At 35.2% G+C, this 17,213-nt stretch overlaps 2 protein-coding genes across 3 annotated transcripts; both read right to left on the bottom strand.

Annotated features, from left to right (window-relative positions):
- Nucleotides 1–360: 360 nt before the first annotated feature.
- LOC147395288 (ankyrin repeat-containing protein At5g02620-like) lies at nt 361–4,698 on the bottom strand. Of its 2 annotated transcripts, XM_086449849.1 has the most exons (5): nt 4,418–4,698; nt 3,498–4,069; nt 2,989–3,398; nt 1,002–1,383; nt 361–875 (listed from the first exon to the last, which is right to left on the bottom strand). In XM_086449849.1, the coding sequence occupies exons 2-5, from the start codon at nt 3,826–3,828 to the stop codon at nt 511–513; spliced, it is 1,488 nt and encodes a 495-aa protein (XP_086305975.1). In that variant the 5' UTR covers nt 3,829–4,069; nt 4,418–4,698; the 3' UTR covers nt 361–510. The 2 variants fall into 2 exon arrangements, with proteins under 2 accessions (XP_086305975.1, XP_086305974.1); XM_086449848.1 differs by having other exon boundaries at nt 361–1,383; nt 4,418–4,694.
- A 5,186-nt stretch (nt 4,699–9,884) lies between these two features.
- LOC147395287 (ankyrin repeat-containing protein ITN1-like) lies at nt 9,885–16,217 on the bottom strand. Its single transcript, XM_086450318.1, has 4 exons — nt 15,971–16,217; nt 15,302–15,793; nt 12,855–13,264; nt 9,885–10,890 (listed from the first exon to the last, which is right to left on the bottom strand). Exons 1-4 carry the CDS (start codon nt 15,990–15,992, stop codon nt 10,057–10,059), a joined length of 1,758 nt encoding a protein of 585 aa, XP_086306444.1. The 5' UTR covers nt 15,993–16,217; the 3' UTR covers nt 9,885–10,056.
- Between the last annotated feature and the right edge of the window lie 996 nt (nt 16,218–17,213).

The raw sequence follows: 17,213 nt of genomic DNA, 5'->3' as shown, positions 1-17,213 counted from the left end.
AAATGAGCCTTGCTACAGTGGCTCTAAATAATATGTGTGTAGAGAACCATTGATTTTCCTCTAGTGTATAACACTCGAATTTCAAGAAAAAGTATCCATGTTTTTATACAGGATTAATAAGTGTTACAATAATTTCAAGTTAATTTAGCATTTTTCTTTAGGAAAACATTGAGTAGAATGATTAAAAGAGAAAATGTTCGATTAAAACATTTAAATTTATTGTAAAATGAATGAATGAATCGTAAAAAAAAAAAATATTATGTTGTCTTATGACCATTTGTCGTTCTTTGACAGTCCAAGATCTGCCATCTTTAATCGTTAACAAGTTTTCACTTCATCTCTTTCATATAAATTCAATAATAGTTCAAACCATCTACTGATTCAACAAGAGTTGAAAGAAAGAAACTACAATTACATGGGATTAAATAGATCCGGAACTCCCTACACCGAATGAAAAAAAGTAAACTGGCATAGGGATTTGTTTTTTTTGTTAGATCAGCGTAGGGAATATCAAATTGCGTACAACTTTTTACACACATTAATCTCTGTATCCGAGGCTACAGATAAGTTCCAGGACCGTGACCTACTTCCCAACGATGGCTTCCGAAGGCTCCTATGGTTTGAGGCCTCAATTCGGTTCATAATAATCCAATAACACATAATCCCCAATGTCGTTGCCATGATGGTAGTACCTATGATAGTCACCCCGATAGCCAACCACTTCTCGCCCTTACCCACCACGATAAACGCCAATGCCGAGTACGCTACCGATATAAGCACACAAGCCAACCACATTACCTTGTTAATAACAGACATCATTTGTTTCTTTGCCTTGCTTTCTATGACCACAATCGAAGTTTGCACCACTACAACCGCTAGAGATATAAAAAGGGCAATTGAGTCAAAGATTATAAAGATAAGGAAAGGAGCCTTTCGGGAAATGTTAGCTTCCCCGAGGGTATGGCCTGGGGGAATTTTATCGGGCTTTTCAGCAAACTGACCAGGGACAGTGAAGATGGCGGCGAAAGCCACAGTTGCTATGAGGACAGCTACGACTGTTGTGGAGTTGATTGCATTGTTTAGCCCTTCCGCGTGCATCTTGTTAATTTGTTTGGTGATCCCTTGCACATGTTTCCTTGTCTGACGGGTGTGCTCAAGTTGGTAATAGACCTCGTGTTTTATGTCGCTCACTGTCTGCTTTAGCTCTCGGGCTGCACTTGTTGGTGGCAGTTTGATAGATTTGGCACTCTGGACACAGTACTCATGTAGGATGGTTACAACCTCAGAGTTACCCATTTTCTCAGCAGTGTCAAGAGCTGTTTCTCCTGACTTGTTAATGGCGCTTGTGTTGGTCTCTGTGTGATTAAGTAGCTTCCTTAGAATCTGCATGAATAGGATGTTTCTCTGGAATTAATTTTTAGTAAAATTAAGGTGTTGTTTTATTAATTATTGATGATGAATACTGTCCTGTTATTTATTGAGGAAGGATTTTGTTAACATTTTCCCTAAGGGCACACGTTAAAGTTCAATAAATACACTTTGGAAATTGCATTTTGCACCGAAAATGCCTTAAAAAATTATTTTTGACCAAAATACCCTCAGATTCCAATTTCCAAAATGTATTTATTGCACTTTAACGTGTGCCCTTAGGGAACACGTTAACAAAACCCATTGAGGAAATAAGAACGACAATTTTTCTTCAATCGAGAAAATTCAAGGCCAAAAGTAAAGGATCGAAAACTAAATATCATTCCTTAAGGGCACACGTTAACAAAACCCATTGAGGAAATAGGAACGACAATTTTTCTTCAATCAAGAAAATTCAAGGCCAAAAGTAAGGATCGAAAACTAAATATCATTCCTTTCATATAGAAGATAAATATGCATATGCATTAAATAGATTCAGGACAAATAGGAGACATAGAGAAGTGTCATTCAAGAAAAAATCTGAAGTTGAGTCATGTATGCTTTTATAATAATGAGTAATGGTAGAACGTAAGATCGAATAATTCAATGCTCCATAGCCCAAAGATTTGCGAAGTTCATAAACACATTTGGGAAAATCTAGAGTTGCTCCAATAGGCGATAAACTAAGAGAAAGTCGGCTGAGATGGTTTGGGCAGAGAGAGCGGAAGATAAAAATTGTCTCTCAAAAAACAAAATACTTGGCTTTGGATTGAGAGGAATGGACGAAAGTGATTCACTTAGCAGACCCCAAATCTTTGGGATAAAGCTTTGTTGTTGTTGTATACATGAAGACTCTTCAAACATGTGAAGCAAGAGTAACAAATTGTCTATATTAGCTCATTGATTACCTTCTTCTTCCTACTCAGGAACGAAAAATGAATCAAATAGTAAAGAGTCATGATTTCTGACGCCCCTTCTGGCACACACCCCCTAACGTGGTAGATTTTCTCCTCGGGATACACAACTGTGCATCCCTATAAATATGTGCATTTGTGTATCCTTAGGAAAATAATCTATGATTCTAACAAATCATTATTCAATAGTAAACTCTGGGATAAATCTCATTAGAATAGTAATCAAGTATTGACCTTGAACATTAAAACATGATTCTAACAAAACGAACACAACAAAGAAAATCAAGAAAAAATAGTCGAAAAACAAATCCATCCTTTGGAGAGCAACAAAATTATTTGAAGCTAAATCCAAACTTATATCGGTTCAATGCTATGCACTAAAAAAAAAAAAACTAATTACAGAAAGATTACACCTTAGTAGGGCACCACGTACTTCAGAGAAAATTCTTAGCCAATCTATATTTTACTTATATGTGTGAGTTGATTAAATTTTGATCAATTTCACCCCCCAAGTACTGTCGAAGAGTATATGAAGGCCAAACCATGTCTCCTCCCTTCTTCACCAGCTAATAAACAAGCGATAATCACTCTCATAGGCAAGAAACACAATCGAGAATTTTCTTCATTATAGACCTAAAAAAAAAGATTGGGTGAAAGAGAATCGAACCTGAGCCCGGCCCTTTCGAGCTGCTACATGCAATGCAGTATTGCCCTTAGTATCAACCATGCTGATCAACGAAGAGTCCGACTTGATCAGCTCCTCCACCACACCAATGTTCTGTCCTTTAACTGCCATGTGAAATGCTGTCTGCCCCTTTTTATCATTCTTTGTTGCAATCCCAGGTTCCTTCCTTAGTACCGCTTTCACAACCTCCAAGTGCCCATTCCTTGCCGCGGAATGCATCACAGTTTTTCCATTATTTTTCGCAATATTCGCTAAGCTCCCATACGTCTCCAAGAGGAAATTCACAACCTCAATATGTCCTTGTGATCCAGCCGTGTGCAACGCTGTAGTATTTGATAGATCAACCGTCATAGATAGATCCGGAAGGGCCTTAACGAGAACCTTCAACACCTCTACAACATTACTAAACAAAATTAATGTTTGGTTCCAAGCAAGAAACACAAATAGCAAACAAACAACATGAAGTAATAAAGATTTCCAAAGAGACAAACCCAAGTCTCCTTGCCTAGCCGCGATGTGGAAGGCATCGTAACCATTTCCAGCTCTAATGCCAGCAGACATGATGTCATAATACTTGATCATGTTTTCTACCACATTAACATAACCACATTCAGCGGCTACATATAGTGCTGTTTCGCCCAGTTGATTCTGTTTTGATAACAATTCATTCAACTCATCTCCAGCCTCGGAGAGAATTCCATTAATCTCGGATAGATTTGCTGCTCTTGCTGCCAAATGCAACGGAGTATCCCCACGTTTACCCGTCAATTGTTTCGTTATCTTCTTATGGTTGAAACTCGGCATCCTCATTGGGGCTTCCATCAAATCCAGTTGCAGAAAAAGAAAAAAAGTGCTCTCCTTATTCTAATTTGAGTTTCTAATACAAAATCTCTTTTTAGCATAAAAAACCCAGATCAGCTAACACTCTTTGCTTCCCAATAAATCATCTTAAGATCAACCCAGACCAGATAATTTGGAAAATTTATAGAATCTAATACTTGATTCCTTAAAAGTTAAATCCCATGTCGTGTCCTTACATCTTCTGCACCCCAATATCAATCTCCTGTTCACAAAAATACCCACATATTTTATTTCATTTTTCCACACTTCATCATCAAATACCAAACAAAATAGAGAAGAAAAAAGACTACAAAAATATGAAAAGAATAACAATAAATAGAGGAACATTGCTGAGCTTGAAATATTGAAACCCATTCAAATTTGACAATTCACAAGTGAGAAAGAAAAGAAGAAACCATAATATTCACTTGGACTTGAAAGAAACAAAATAGGGAAGAAAAGAAAATTAAATCCATTCAAATAAACCATGAAATTGAAAAATGGGTAGTTGAATTTTCATCCTTGAATTTCACAAAAGAAAGAAAGAAAAGAAGAGACCATAATTATTCACCTGGGCTTGAAAAAACATAGATTCTCTTCTTTTTCTCATTCCATGTAAAACCTTTGAACCCATTCATAACTTGAGTCAGAGAAACATGAGGAACATAAATAGAGATCTAAAAACAATTCTGAGAACAAGAATCCTTTGTATCTGTCAATTCTTTTTGGATATATAAAGGAACAAGACAAGAAGAACAGAGCTGAGCATGAAACACATTTCACAGTTCACATATACTTTAAAAAAAAGACTTGAAAGAAACTCAGAGAGAACTTAAAACTAAGAAAATAAAGTAAATATCTCTGTTAGGCTGTTAAGCTGAATGATAACGACGTTAGTTCAGAATAAACAAACTGGGGAGAAGAATAAGAAGAAAACGGTAAAATAAGGAGTTGTGATCTCATAGTACTTCCACTAAGGAGTAATAGTTACTTGTCACCCTCGTGGCAACTATCTATTGGACAAGACCAGAAATATTAAAGGTGATTTAAAGATCAACCTCTACTGTTTTTTTTTTTTTTTTTTTTGAAAATTGATGACATACCTCATGACCTCAGTCTTCTCTGAGAGACTAATTAAAGATGACTTAAATACTATTTCTAACCAAATGATCTACGGTTCTGTAACGGGGGTATACGAGGGTGGCGTCAGAAAATCATTATTCTAAGTTAAAATAAAGAGTCATGATTTTCTAACTCCCCCACCAAACTCTCTTGACGTGGTTGTGCGTAGAACCATAATTTTTTTCCTTAAGATACACAATCACACATCCCCATAAATATGTGCGACTGTGTATCTTGAGAAAAATCTATGATTTTATACACAACCACGTCACAAGTGTTTGGGGAAGTTTGTCAAGGGAGATCATTTTATCATTATTTTAAAATAAAATTACCCTATAGGTGAAATAGTTTAAGGATGACAAATTTTAACATTGAAGACGAGGGTAGTTAGATCATTTTCTATTGGTCTCTTAGAGAACACCAAGGCCAAAATATATGCCATCAGATGCCTTAGTGGGGAGTGTGTGTGTGTGTGTGTGTGTGTGTGAGCATCATCGTTTGAAAATTTCTTAGGGAGTGGAACAACTTTAAAGCATTACATGTGAACTCAATATTTTTATCATAAATACACTTTTTTGTAATGTTTTCATCCTATTTAATTATTAACTTGATCATCGATGGTATCATTTTACTTTACATAATATGTCATCATTATTTTATTTTATTTTTGGACTAAAAGGCACATTAATGGTTAGGACTTTTCTAACCTCAACCCAAAGCTCTCCATCAACATAATCTTTTTTATTTGAGGAAAAAAAAAAATTCTAACGACCCAATTCAATGGTCCATGGATTCACATACATTTTTTCTAGGGATATATTATTAATTTTTAGGAATCACTAACATCCCGACGATAATGTTGACGAAGAGTCTGAACCCATGTACATAATAGGTGTTTCATGTAAATGTATTGTATTTTGTTGGCGGTACGCAGAATGGAGATGGTGTAGAGGGCAATGTCCCTTGTCGGGAAAGAAAATAGTGATTGTTCTTGTTCTGAATCATGGACGTAGGGATACCACTGAGCGAAATAAACCCTTGTTTTTCGTGTGCGATTTTTGTTTTATTCTCTTTATTGCCTCCTGTTTCAACAACGTGAAAGTGGCTCTTGAACTCAAGTTGTGGAATCAAGATTCACATGCTTTTAATTGATTTTTCAAGCTAACACCATTAAATCATATGTAAGACCTTTAGCTCTCCCAAGGATCGAATTCAAAATATTTTATTCTTTTGTATTAAAAAATATAAATTCTTCTCTTTTACAACTTATAAATGAATCTCCAAGAAAATAAATTAGTTCTATTTAACTAAGTCATGCATTTAAAAAGGTAATCATTGACTCCATTCTTACATATCAGCTTTATTTTCACGTCTACCTATTTTATAGGCTAATTTACTAAAACGCGCACTAAAAATAAAAAAAAAAATTTCAAAACAATACACTATTCAAATTAATTTTGAAAATGGTAATTTATCATTTTCGAAAATAAGTTTTTTTGCCAAAATGGTAAAAAATGTAATGAACAACAATTTTTATACCAAAAATATCCTATTTAACTTTCTATTGAAATTACTTAATTAGTCAAGGGTAAAAATGGTAAAATGATAAAGACAAATAAAAGGGTATTTTTATAAGCCATTATCGTATAAAAGAGTTGGATTTTCATAAATGTGAAGAGTAAACATGGTAAAAAGGTAGAACAAAGATAAAAGGTTTTTTTTTTATTAAAAATTGCAGGCATTACTGTTCATTTTATTTCTTACCTTTTTGGCTAAAAAAAAGTTTATTTTTGAAAATAATAATTTATCATTTTCGAAATTAATTGGAATAGTGCACCGTTCTATGAATTTTTTTTAATTTTTATGCTCTGTTTTGATAATTTGCTCTATTTTATAGCAATAGCTTATTGTTTTCTCTCATCCTTGCTGTAGCTTAACGTGTATTTATTACAAGCCAGTTAGTGGTCAAAAATTGATAGGTGAAGATGGGTTCACAGGCTTTAACCAAATTAGCAAGTTGACACATTCGACTTAATTTATATTGCTATCTAACTAATTATATTTTATTAATAATTAACATTTTAATATATTTCTACCAATTAAAGTTTGGAAAAATTACTAAAAAGAGTTAAATATTTAAACATTTTAAAAAAATTATTTTTCAAAAAATTATCAAAAATGATTTAACTCGTCAGACAATCTAGCATTTTAGTAACTTGTTGGATTGTCCAGTGTTTTAACTTGTTTTAATACTCTCATGAACTAAATTTTCCAAGAGGTACACGTTAACATGTTTGATGGTCAAACGTCTTAATCATTTAAAGGGCATTTTTGGTAAAGTAATGTATAAAACACATTAAAATTGTGGACAATTCAATGAGATACTAAAACGTTGGATTGTTCATCGACTTAAATTATTTTTGGTAATTTTTGAAAAATTAGATTTTTTTTTATAAACATTAAAATATTTAATCCACTTTTAGTAATTTTTCCTTAAGGGTATGTTTGATTGTATGGAAAGTGACTTTCCATAGAATTTGAAATCCATGAAAAAATAGTTATGGAAAATAAGTAGGGTTAGAAAATCAAATTCTATTATTTGATTGTACTTGGATAAAATCGTAAGAAAATTATATGAGAAAAAAGAAGAGAAGGAAAAGATGAAAGAAGATGAAGAAGGGAGGATGTGATGGTGGTGGCGGTGGCAGCGATGACGACGGAGGTAAATGAGGAAGAAGAAGGGAGAACGTGGTGGTGGTGACGATGACGACGGTGACAACAAAGGTAAATGAGAAAGAAGATGATGAGAAAAATGAGGGGAGAACATGGTGGTGGTGACGACGGAGGTGAATGATAGAAAGAAAGAAGAAGAAGAGAAAGAGAAGGTGGCAGGAGATGGTGATGACGGCAACAACAATAGTGACGACGACGACGGTGATGATGACGATGGCGAGATTAGTGTGATGGTGGTGAAAGTGGTAAGGAAGAAGATATGAGTGGAAAAGAATTTGAAATAAAAATTTTGTGTGGATTTCACTTTCTTACCCATATAAATGGAAAAGTGAAATTCATGTTTTTGTAAACTTTTTGATTAAAGTGAAAAATAAATTTTCATTTTCATATGCAATCAAACACTCGAAAAATGTCATTTTCTGTCAAAATTGATTTTTCACTCAATTTTTCATGTGCAATCAAACATATCCTAAAATTTTTTATTTTTTCACATTCTCTTAATTAGATAAGACAATTCTTTGTAAACAAATCACCTTAATTTCAAAGTATATGGGTCTTTGATCATGATTACAAAAGATTCAAGGAGGAGCAAAGAACCAGGCAAATTGGTGTGTCAGTAACACATTGACACATAACCTTTTTGTTGGGCCTGTAATTCATGGATGTGGTGGGTCTATCACGATGTCCACAAATCACGACTGATGTTGACTAAAATAAGAAATAACATGGGTCGTTGACTGAATAGAGTGGGTCAGGCGGCCTTGGCAGTCAAGTCAACAATGGTGGACCATGGGAGCACCCTATGGTCGATGCCTATTGAGTCGGACAAACTCCCAAATATGATTCTTTTCAGATTTTTCGTTTTTAGTTTCCACTATCCAGTCTCTGTGCATCTGCATCTGCATCTGTATTTGCTACATCTACCTATAGAAACCTAATTGACCTACTCACCCAAACAACGTGCCTGTGGTCATTTGATCCTTATAAGTGTGTAAAGACCATTATACCCTGTGCTTCCATAATGGTACACGTGTAATACCAATAGAATCTTGTAATTCATAGTGGGACCCACTAATTTCTTGAATATTTAAAGTGATCAATTAGATTATGCCACGTGGAATCCACCTGAATCACTCTGATCAGTGGTGCGTGTGAGACCTACAAAATTTCACAATTGGTTCACACTCCTCTCTTCTTTCCGCGTTACGCTTTATGCCTTCTCGTGTTTCACATTTTTACCCAGTTCTGTGCCTCTGACGATTAATTCCATTTTATATATATATATTCTTAATAAGGGCTAATCATTTAAATGGGCCAATACACAAACTACTCCATGATTTATCTATTAATGGTAAAATATGGTAACATTTTTATCTTTCACTCTCATCAAAATCTTGATTTCTTGGACGTTCAAATTACAATAACAATGTAAGATTATTATGGAGATTGATGATGAAAGGTTTTGACGAGAAACCCAAAAAATATAATTTCTATATTCTTAAAAAAAAATTCAATTTATATGAAATGAAATGACCAAGTTAAATCCCCCTCCAAAATATTTATCAAAGAGTCGTGCTAGAGTGACCTCAAGCTGGAACCTCATATCGCACTACTTGACATGAAAGTGGATAGAAACCATAGGTGCTCTTTCATTCGTCTATCCATTTTCACCCCAGCTAGTCGGGCTACAAGTCCAAACACACCCATCATCACAGAAACAAAAAGACAACAAATTATCACTATGGATAGAGAAAATTCCTGCAAAACGGATATATCTCCAATTAAAGCATTCCCAAGCTAGCCACATAAGAGAACTCTAGAACAAAACGCGGTAGATGCATGTCAAGCATGGTTTGATCAGTACCAACTCCGGAGAAGTGATTGGGCTAGAGGGAACAATTTTGACAGGATAAGGGACAATAAAACAGTACAATAGGAGAGGCATTGGTAACGAAGGTACGTTACTTTTTAATAACTTCCTGTCATAATGCAATCACAGGATCCACGGATGAAGAACAAGAAATGCCCTACACAAGATCTGTCCGTCCAATGGACTGATTGTTCTACAATTCGTTCGCTTGTTGCAGAACCAAATTACTTTATAAGATAAATCATAAGGACATACATGAATTACACAAAGAAACATTTTCACTTTGAAGATAACTAAAATAGACACCAAAACCTAAATGTAATACCTTGCACATATGATATTTCATCATTTTGAGGTAGTAGGACAGATTCATTAAACCCACAGTTTTCCACACTGGGAATGATTCTGAACCCAGATTTACATCACAATATGTTTCTTCTGTTTATTCGAGGAAGAAAAAGGATGAGCTAATCCTAGACTGCACACTAAATAGCATATATTGGATCACCTCCCGAATCAGAAAATTCGGAGTGATACCATGAGTTGGACCCACTCCTCCTCGAATATTTTTCTCTCTTCCTGATTGATCGGCTTCGTCTGGACTTCATCACGTAGTAAGTCATGGTTCCAAGGACCCCTGCCATAATCAATCCCCCAATGACCGTCACCAAGATCGCTGCCCACTGATAATGCCGGCCCACCACTATATACGAGGAAGCAATAAATGCCACCGATGTGCACACAGATGCCAACCACATCAACTTGTTGATCACTCCCACAACCCGCCTTTCCGATTTTGTTTCTCCTCTAACAAGGGTAATCTGAACCACCACAACTGCCAAGGATGTGAAGAGCGCAATAGCGTTAAAGATGAAGAAGATCTTGAAAGAAGGACTGCTCACCACCACAGCCTTCCCACTGTTGTCGTCCCCACCGGGTACGGTGAAGATGGCTGCAAATGCAACCGTGGCAAAGAGCACAGCCACCACAGTTACAGAGTTGGTAGCATTGTTGATCCCTTCCCTATGCAGCTTTCTAAGTTCCTTGGCGATTCCATGAACGTTCTTGTTGGTTCTCCTGGTTTGCTCGAGCTGTGTATGGACATCTTTCTTGATCTCTGTCACAGTCTTCCTGAGCTCACCATCCCTTGGTTGGTTTAGTTCATTTGCCCTGACTGCACCAAAGCGAGCCAAGCAATCCTTAATCTCTGCCGATTCTTCCGAGAGAGGAAGTCCTTCAGCTATGTCGAAAGCTGTCTTATGGTCTCTGGTCAGTGCATTGACATTGGTGTCTGGGAGCTGTAAAAGTTCATTCACTATCTGCAAGAATAGAGAAAAGGAGTGCCCACACTCAGTTTGTACAGTTTTAGCATCCTAATTAGGTTGTCAAAGTGAAAAATCGTGACTCCTTAAATCCTAATTCAGAAAAAGTTAAATAGCCTACATCAAAATAGAAGTGCAGACACTAAGCGTATTGGCGATATACCACGCCTGACACTGGCAAGTCCCAATATTCCTTTGATTTTTATATCAGGCATGGAAAATTATGCAGAACAGAATTACGTCACTTAGAGAAGGTGAAGAGGTCCAAATATAAGCAAGCAGAACAAATAATAGCCTTTTGTACAGAAGACCAAAAGATCTAGCCCTGGTTTCTTATACTGACAATGGCTATGCATGGTTTCCAGACAAAAGAAGATTCCCTCATTTAATAAATCCCCACATTTTTTTTTTTTTGATAGATAATAAATCCCCACATGACAACCACATCTACAGAAAGTAGGGGGGCATTTAGACAAAGGGCTCTCAAAGAACAAAACAAATGCCAGACTTGGTAAAAAGCGAAGAAGGAAATCAATTTTGCCAAAAAGAAAAGTAACCCCAAAATAAAATATAATAATAAATTAGATGAATAAAAGTAACCCAATGTGTGAATTTTTCAACAGTGTCTACGTCAACCTTTAAAATGTATTATATCCTAAACACTTAAGGCTTACCTACATCATTTCCTAAGAATATAACCACAAACACTCAAAATATGATCATAGGAAGTAGCATAGTTTTCACCAGATTTTGGCAAAATTCATTAAGTTTAGAATAGGAATATAGGATCATGCATTTAATCTTCCAACCAGATGTAAAAGTAGCAATTGAGGGAAGATCCATGATAACGCAATTCTTTATGCCTTAATTAAAATTGAAAGCTTTGACCAGTTTGCAGTATGTTTATAATTACATTATCAGGTCAAACTATTTGCTAATATGATTAGAGTGGGGTAGAAAAAAGAAAGATTGAACTTTAAGCAAGTCCAACGTGAGAGTGCTCCAATCAATCCAGTGTAGTTGTAACAAAGACCTCTTAAAACTCCTTCCAAACCCTATGTTCTAAGAATGGACAGAAGATAGAGGAAAAAAAAAAGCTAACACAATTCTAAGGATATTCACCATGAGGTTCAATGAGTTATCCAGACAAAGCTGGAATATAAGCAAATAACAACACAAATACAAGGTGCCTGATATGGTGCCTTTGAGAAGGTTGAAACATAACAACATTCCATATAAAATTTGTTGTTTTACTTTTTTATTTTATAAGTAGACAATTTTATAACAAACCTTTTATTTGTATTTAAATAAAATGTTAAATAAAAGATTCATACATACATACAAATACATTAAATACACACACACACACACAGAGGGGTTCCAGGCACCATAGATCTACACAGTAAGTTAAAAAGTAGATTTATGAGAGGTAAGACGATCAAAGAACTATAATTTCGCTGAACAACTTTATTAAGTATTGTATGGTAGATGGAACATAATATCCTTATATTAGAATATTTTTTCATAACAAGAATCATTAAGATAAATGGCAGCATTTCGTTACACTGTTGACATCTGAATTTGTGGTATGAACCCATGGCAAAAAACCCTACAATGGTCGTTCTTACATAGATGAGAGTTGATCAACTGAAAGTCAAAGGTCGCTCCTTCCAGAATGTAGGTTTTTTCCGCCCAAGGATTTTTCTTTTAGATGGGAGATTGTGATTAGTAAGAGATCGGGTGTTTTTCATCAATTTGTCATTTTCTAGGAGCTTTGAGAGGTTCTCTCAATGTGTCGTCTGTTTTTTCATTGTTTCTCAAGTATCCCTTCTCTTTAGTAATAAATACATATGATGGGAAAAAAGAAGTCAAAAGGTATACCAGGTGATAACTAGACTAATAGACATTTGGGTCAAGATAAATGAGCAAAAAGATGAAACTGCATAATCATAAAGCAATACCTCAGCTCGCTTTTTCCTGGTGGCAACGTGTAATGCAGTGTTACCAAACCTGTCGGGAAGCATCACTATAGCTGCATCTGCCTCAAGAAGCAACCTCACTGATTCACAGCTAATCCCCTTTACAGCCATATGCAATGCAGTCTGCCCCTTCTTATCAGTCCTCCGTGCCAATTGTGGATCCTGGTCAAGTAATGCTTTTACTATTTCAACATGCCCACGCCGAGCAGCAAAATGTAAAGCATTCTTCCCATTGGATCGAGAAATCTCTAGCAAGCTAGGATCTTTTGATAGCAATTCATCAACTACAGCTGTATGTCCTTTTGTAGCTGCAGATATAAGAGGAGTTGCATTTGATGGACCAAGTGTTTTGCTCAGTCCTGGATCGTGGTCTAATAGCACCTGAACAATGGCTGTATAGAAATAGTTACTACAAGTGTACTAGCCTGATATAGAACAGAGCAGGATACTTGGGAAGAGAAAAGCAAGAAACCAGAAGAAAATCCCACAAAACATACAAAAGGGTGTGTAATTCTCACTTCTAAGTTCCAACCCATTGGAGCTTATAGGATTTACATGGGACTGGAAGCAAGTCATGAAGTGCTACTTTTTACATTCATGGCGAACTATTTCAGTTACTAACTCACCTATCTTGTGCAGGTATGGTATTTGGAGTTTGGACTTAAGAGAAACTAGAAAATATGATTCATGGATTCAAGATAATATTTTGATTAACTTAAGAAATAAACAGTTTTTTATATGACAATAAACTATGATGGGATAGATAACTGTATATCATATTAGTATAAATCTAACTCCATAAACACAACTATGATGAAATATCTATTTTCTGACAAAGAAGGGTTTAACATTTGAACTTATGTTACTAGCTAAATAGAAAAATCACGAGGAAAAAAAAAGTAGAAGTGTTTTCCTGAATCTGTGGAGAGCCGATGCCCCTCCCCCCAAACCCACCCACCTGTAGTCCCTTGCCTAGGAGAAACCTATGCACATATCACCTTTTAAGATATTAATAGTGTCAAACATGTATTGAAACATGGACACACCTCGACACCCATCCTAAAAGGAAAGATAGTGTCACCCTTCTATATTGATGATTTACTATTAAAAGTTTCTTCCAAGAGAAGGTTGGTCGCTGGTGTAATCCATCTTCCATACGTATTTGTTAATCCATGGTTTGATACTAAGAATCTACTTTTACTATTTTATGGTGAGAAATGTTTTCTTTTGTTCGTTATATATATATATATAAAACTTCTATGTTAATTAGAGCAAAAATAATTGTAATACATGTCTATGATGTGTGAGCATATCAAGGTTTCTCGAAGGCATCGTGTTTGGCACCTCATACTCATGTCAGGCATTGACACAAGTGTTAGTGTTCTTGTTACAAAGGGAGAAATAACGAGGAAGAGTTCTAAAGAACGAAGGCAAGCCAGAATTAAGTAAAATGAAATAAATAAATAAATAAAAAGGAGTTATTATGTCATGCAAAATTGTTCAAATCCAACTATGCATAAAATTATAAATTAGATTCATTCCAAATGCCAGAAATAATAAACCTATCTTGAATGATTCTTGTAAATGATCTCAATTACAATAATAAGAGGCTCGGCTCTCAATAAAGTGGAATGGAGGAACATTTAGCCAACCCCAAATCTTTGGGATTTTTTTATTATAAGTAAATCTTTTGGATTTAAGGCTTTGTTGTTGTTGTAAAATGTACAAGTCCCTAAAAATGGGTAAGCACCTTAGCTTAGGAATTTTTTTATCCTTGACCCCACTTTTGCTCCAACCGACATTACAAAACCCCCATTCCACAATTTTTGGACTAAAATTAAATCAACTTTTAAATGCATGAATTTGGAGTGATTTCCATATTTTCTTGATTTTTTTTTTCCATTCTACATTTTGTTGGGCAGCTAAGTTTGTATTCTTTAGTACATAAGCAAATGGTAGGTCTATAATATAAGATATGTATTTTTTTCATCAAAGGAATATTTCGTGGCAGCTAACTTGCTCGATATTCATTTGTAAACTCAAAATTACCCTTCAACAATAACTTAACCTTAGGTGTGGATCACACATCATCATCATTAAAACGATATGTCAACCCAGGTAATCTGAAAGATTGAATTGAACAACCCACTATACTAATAGCAATATATAAAAGAAGTAAGAAGCAAGCAATATCCTCCAATCACCAAAACCTGTATAATTAATGAGCACATTTATATTACTCCCCCTGACATGTTACCTTGAGCACATGTGGACTGACAGATCAACTCCAAACAAAAAGTACTAATTACAAATCTTGCTAACACTCACAAATTCACAACTATGAGCTAAACCCTAATCAAGCTTCAAGTTTTCAAATTTAAAGAAAAATTAGACTACAAAAAAACATAAATTTAATTGAGAATCATCACCTCGGTGCCCTTGACTAGCAGCTATATGTAACGCATCAAAACCAGAACGATTCTTCCTCGAAACGCTCTCCTTAGTTGAATACTTCAACAACTCCTCGACCACATCAAGATGCCCCTTATCAGCTGCAGTAAACAAAGCTGTTTCTTCCAAGCCATTCACATCATTTACCACTTCGGACCGAATCGCTGCAACCTCCGCATCAAACTCGGCTCCACCTAAAGTTCCAACCATCTGTGCATCGATATCATGTAGAATCTGTTTCACCGCCATGAGATCTCCTCGTTGAGCTGCCAAATGAAGCTCTGTGTCATTGTGGCGACCTGTTACTTGCTTCACGTACTTCTTCTTAAAAGATTGATCGATCCGTTTTCCAGAATTCGATAGAACCAGAGCTGGAGCAGAAGCTGAAGCTGATGGAGATGGAGTTGGGGAAAGATCAACCACAGAGCTCGGACTAGGATCCAATCCCTTCTCGCAATCCTTCTCGCCTCCTTCAGAATCCATCATGTAATTTATAGATAAATAACCAAATTCAAAAAATAATAATAATAATAATAATAATAATAATTAATTCTCAGAAGTTGATCAAATCAATTTGACTTATAATTCCTATTGGAGAGGATCAAACATTCAAAAAAGAGAGGAATTGAGAAGAAAATTCAACGAACCGTCTTCGATACCTAAACCCATTGGTGCTCTCGATGATTCAATTTGAAACCCTAAAAATTCATCAAATTTGAGCTTCTGCGAATTATAGGGTTTTTTTGCTTTGTAGAAGTGACGAGAGTTGGTAAAAAGACAAGGTGAGGAAGATGCAAGGAAGGATCGGGCAGTCGTCGAGGACGAAAAAGATGTCGTGGATTGTGTTATTTTAAATTACGAAACTGCCCTTCATGTACAGCAAATAAGTCGTGGATAAAGCGAACTGGGGAGTGGAAAAACCTCTCCTCTCGTATAATTAAATTGTCGGGAAATGATGTTGTCCACCTTGGGAGGACGGTTTCCCTCAATAGTCCAAACTGGTTCGTCGGTCTGTTTGCTCTATTCGGATTCGGGTTTCCCTGAATTAGGGGCGCCCTACTTGCACCTAAAATTTGACGTAAAGTCCCCCAATTCGATCAATTCCACCTCTCTTTAAACTTCAAGGATTTTGTTAAGTGTGTTCTAAGGACACACATTAAAGTCTATTAAATATACCTTAAGATCTTATTTTTTATATCGAAATTACCCTCAAAAACTAAATTTTGCTACCAGTAATACTCCAAATGCTTATTCCCAAGGTGTATTTAATGCATTGTAACGTATGCTCTTACAACTTCAAAACTCATATATTATATCAATCAAGATTGATTTTAATCAAAACCTCACCCTTTTTTTTTTATTTATTTTTTAATATGTTTTTAATAGATTCAACATTTCACTAAATGGCCTTAATACAAAAGGAATGATGAGATCACTGAACTGAAAAAAAAATAAAGATTCAACCTGAACAAATAAATAAACAACAAGACAAGAAAATGTTGGAATGAAGATGAAACATTTTTTAAGGGACTTTCATCTATATCGACAGGCCAATGTCGACATAGATAAAAAATTAAATTTTGTTTGTGTCAATAGGGTAATATCGACATAGATAAAACAATGTGAATAGACTCCTGTTGACATTGCTTAGTCCATGTCAGCACAGGACTATTGACATAGAAGAAACCAAAAATCATTTTCTTGAACTTATATTATCAAAAAATGATTTGGGTTTTCAGGAATACTTCATTTTTATGAATTTATCGTTTCTAACAATTAACTAATTTGCATTATTTTTATCTCAAATCAAACTCTAAATTTTATCATTTAATTTACCGTTTTCTCATGATTTACCATTATATATAAAGGAAAAAAAAAACATACAAACTA

The sequence above is a fragment of the Akebia trifoliata genome, chromosome 8 (genome assembly GCF_017979445.1).
Source record: "Akebia trifoliata isolate Shusen 1 chromosome 8, ASM1797944v1, whole genome shotgun sequence".
Lineage (NCBI taxonomy): Eukaryota > Viridiplantae > Streptophyta > Magnoliopsida > Ranunculales > Lardizabalaceae > Akebia > Akebia trifoliata.
Note: the sequence above shows the minus strand (reverse complement) of the source record. Positions and strands in the feature narration are given on the sequence as shown.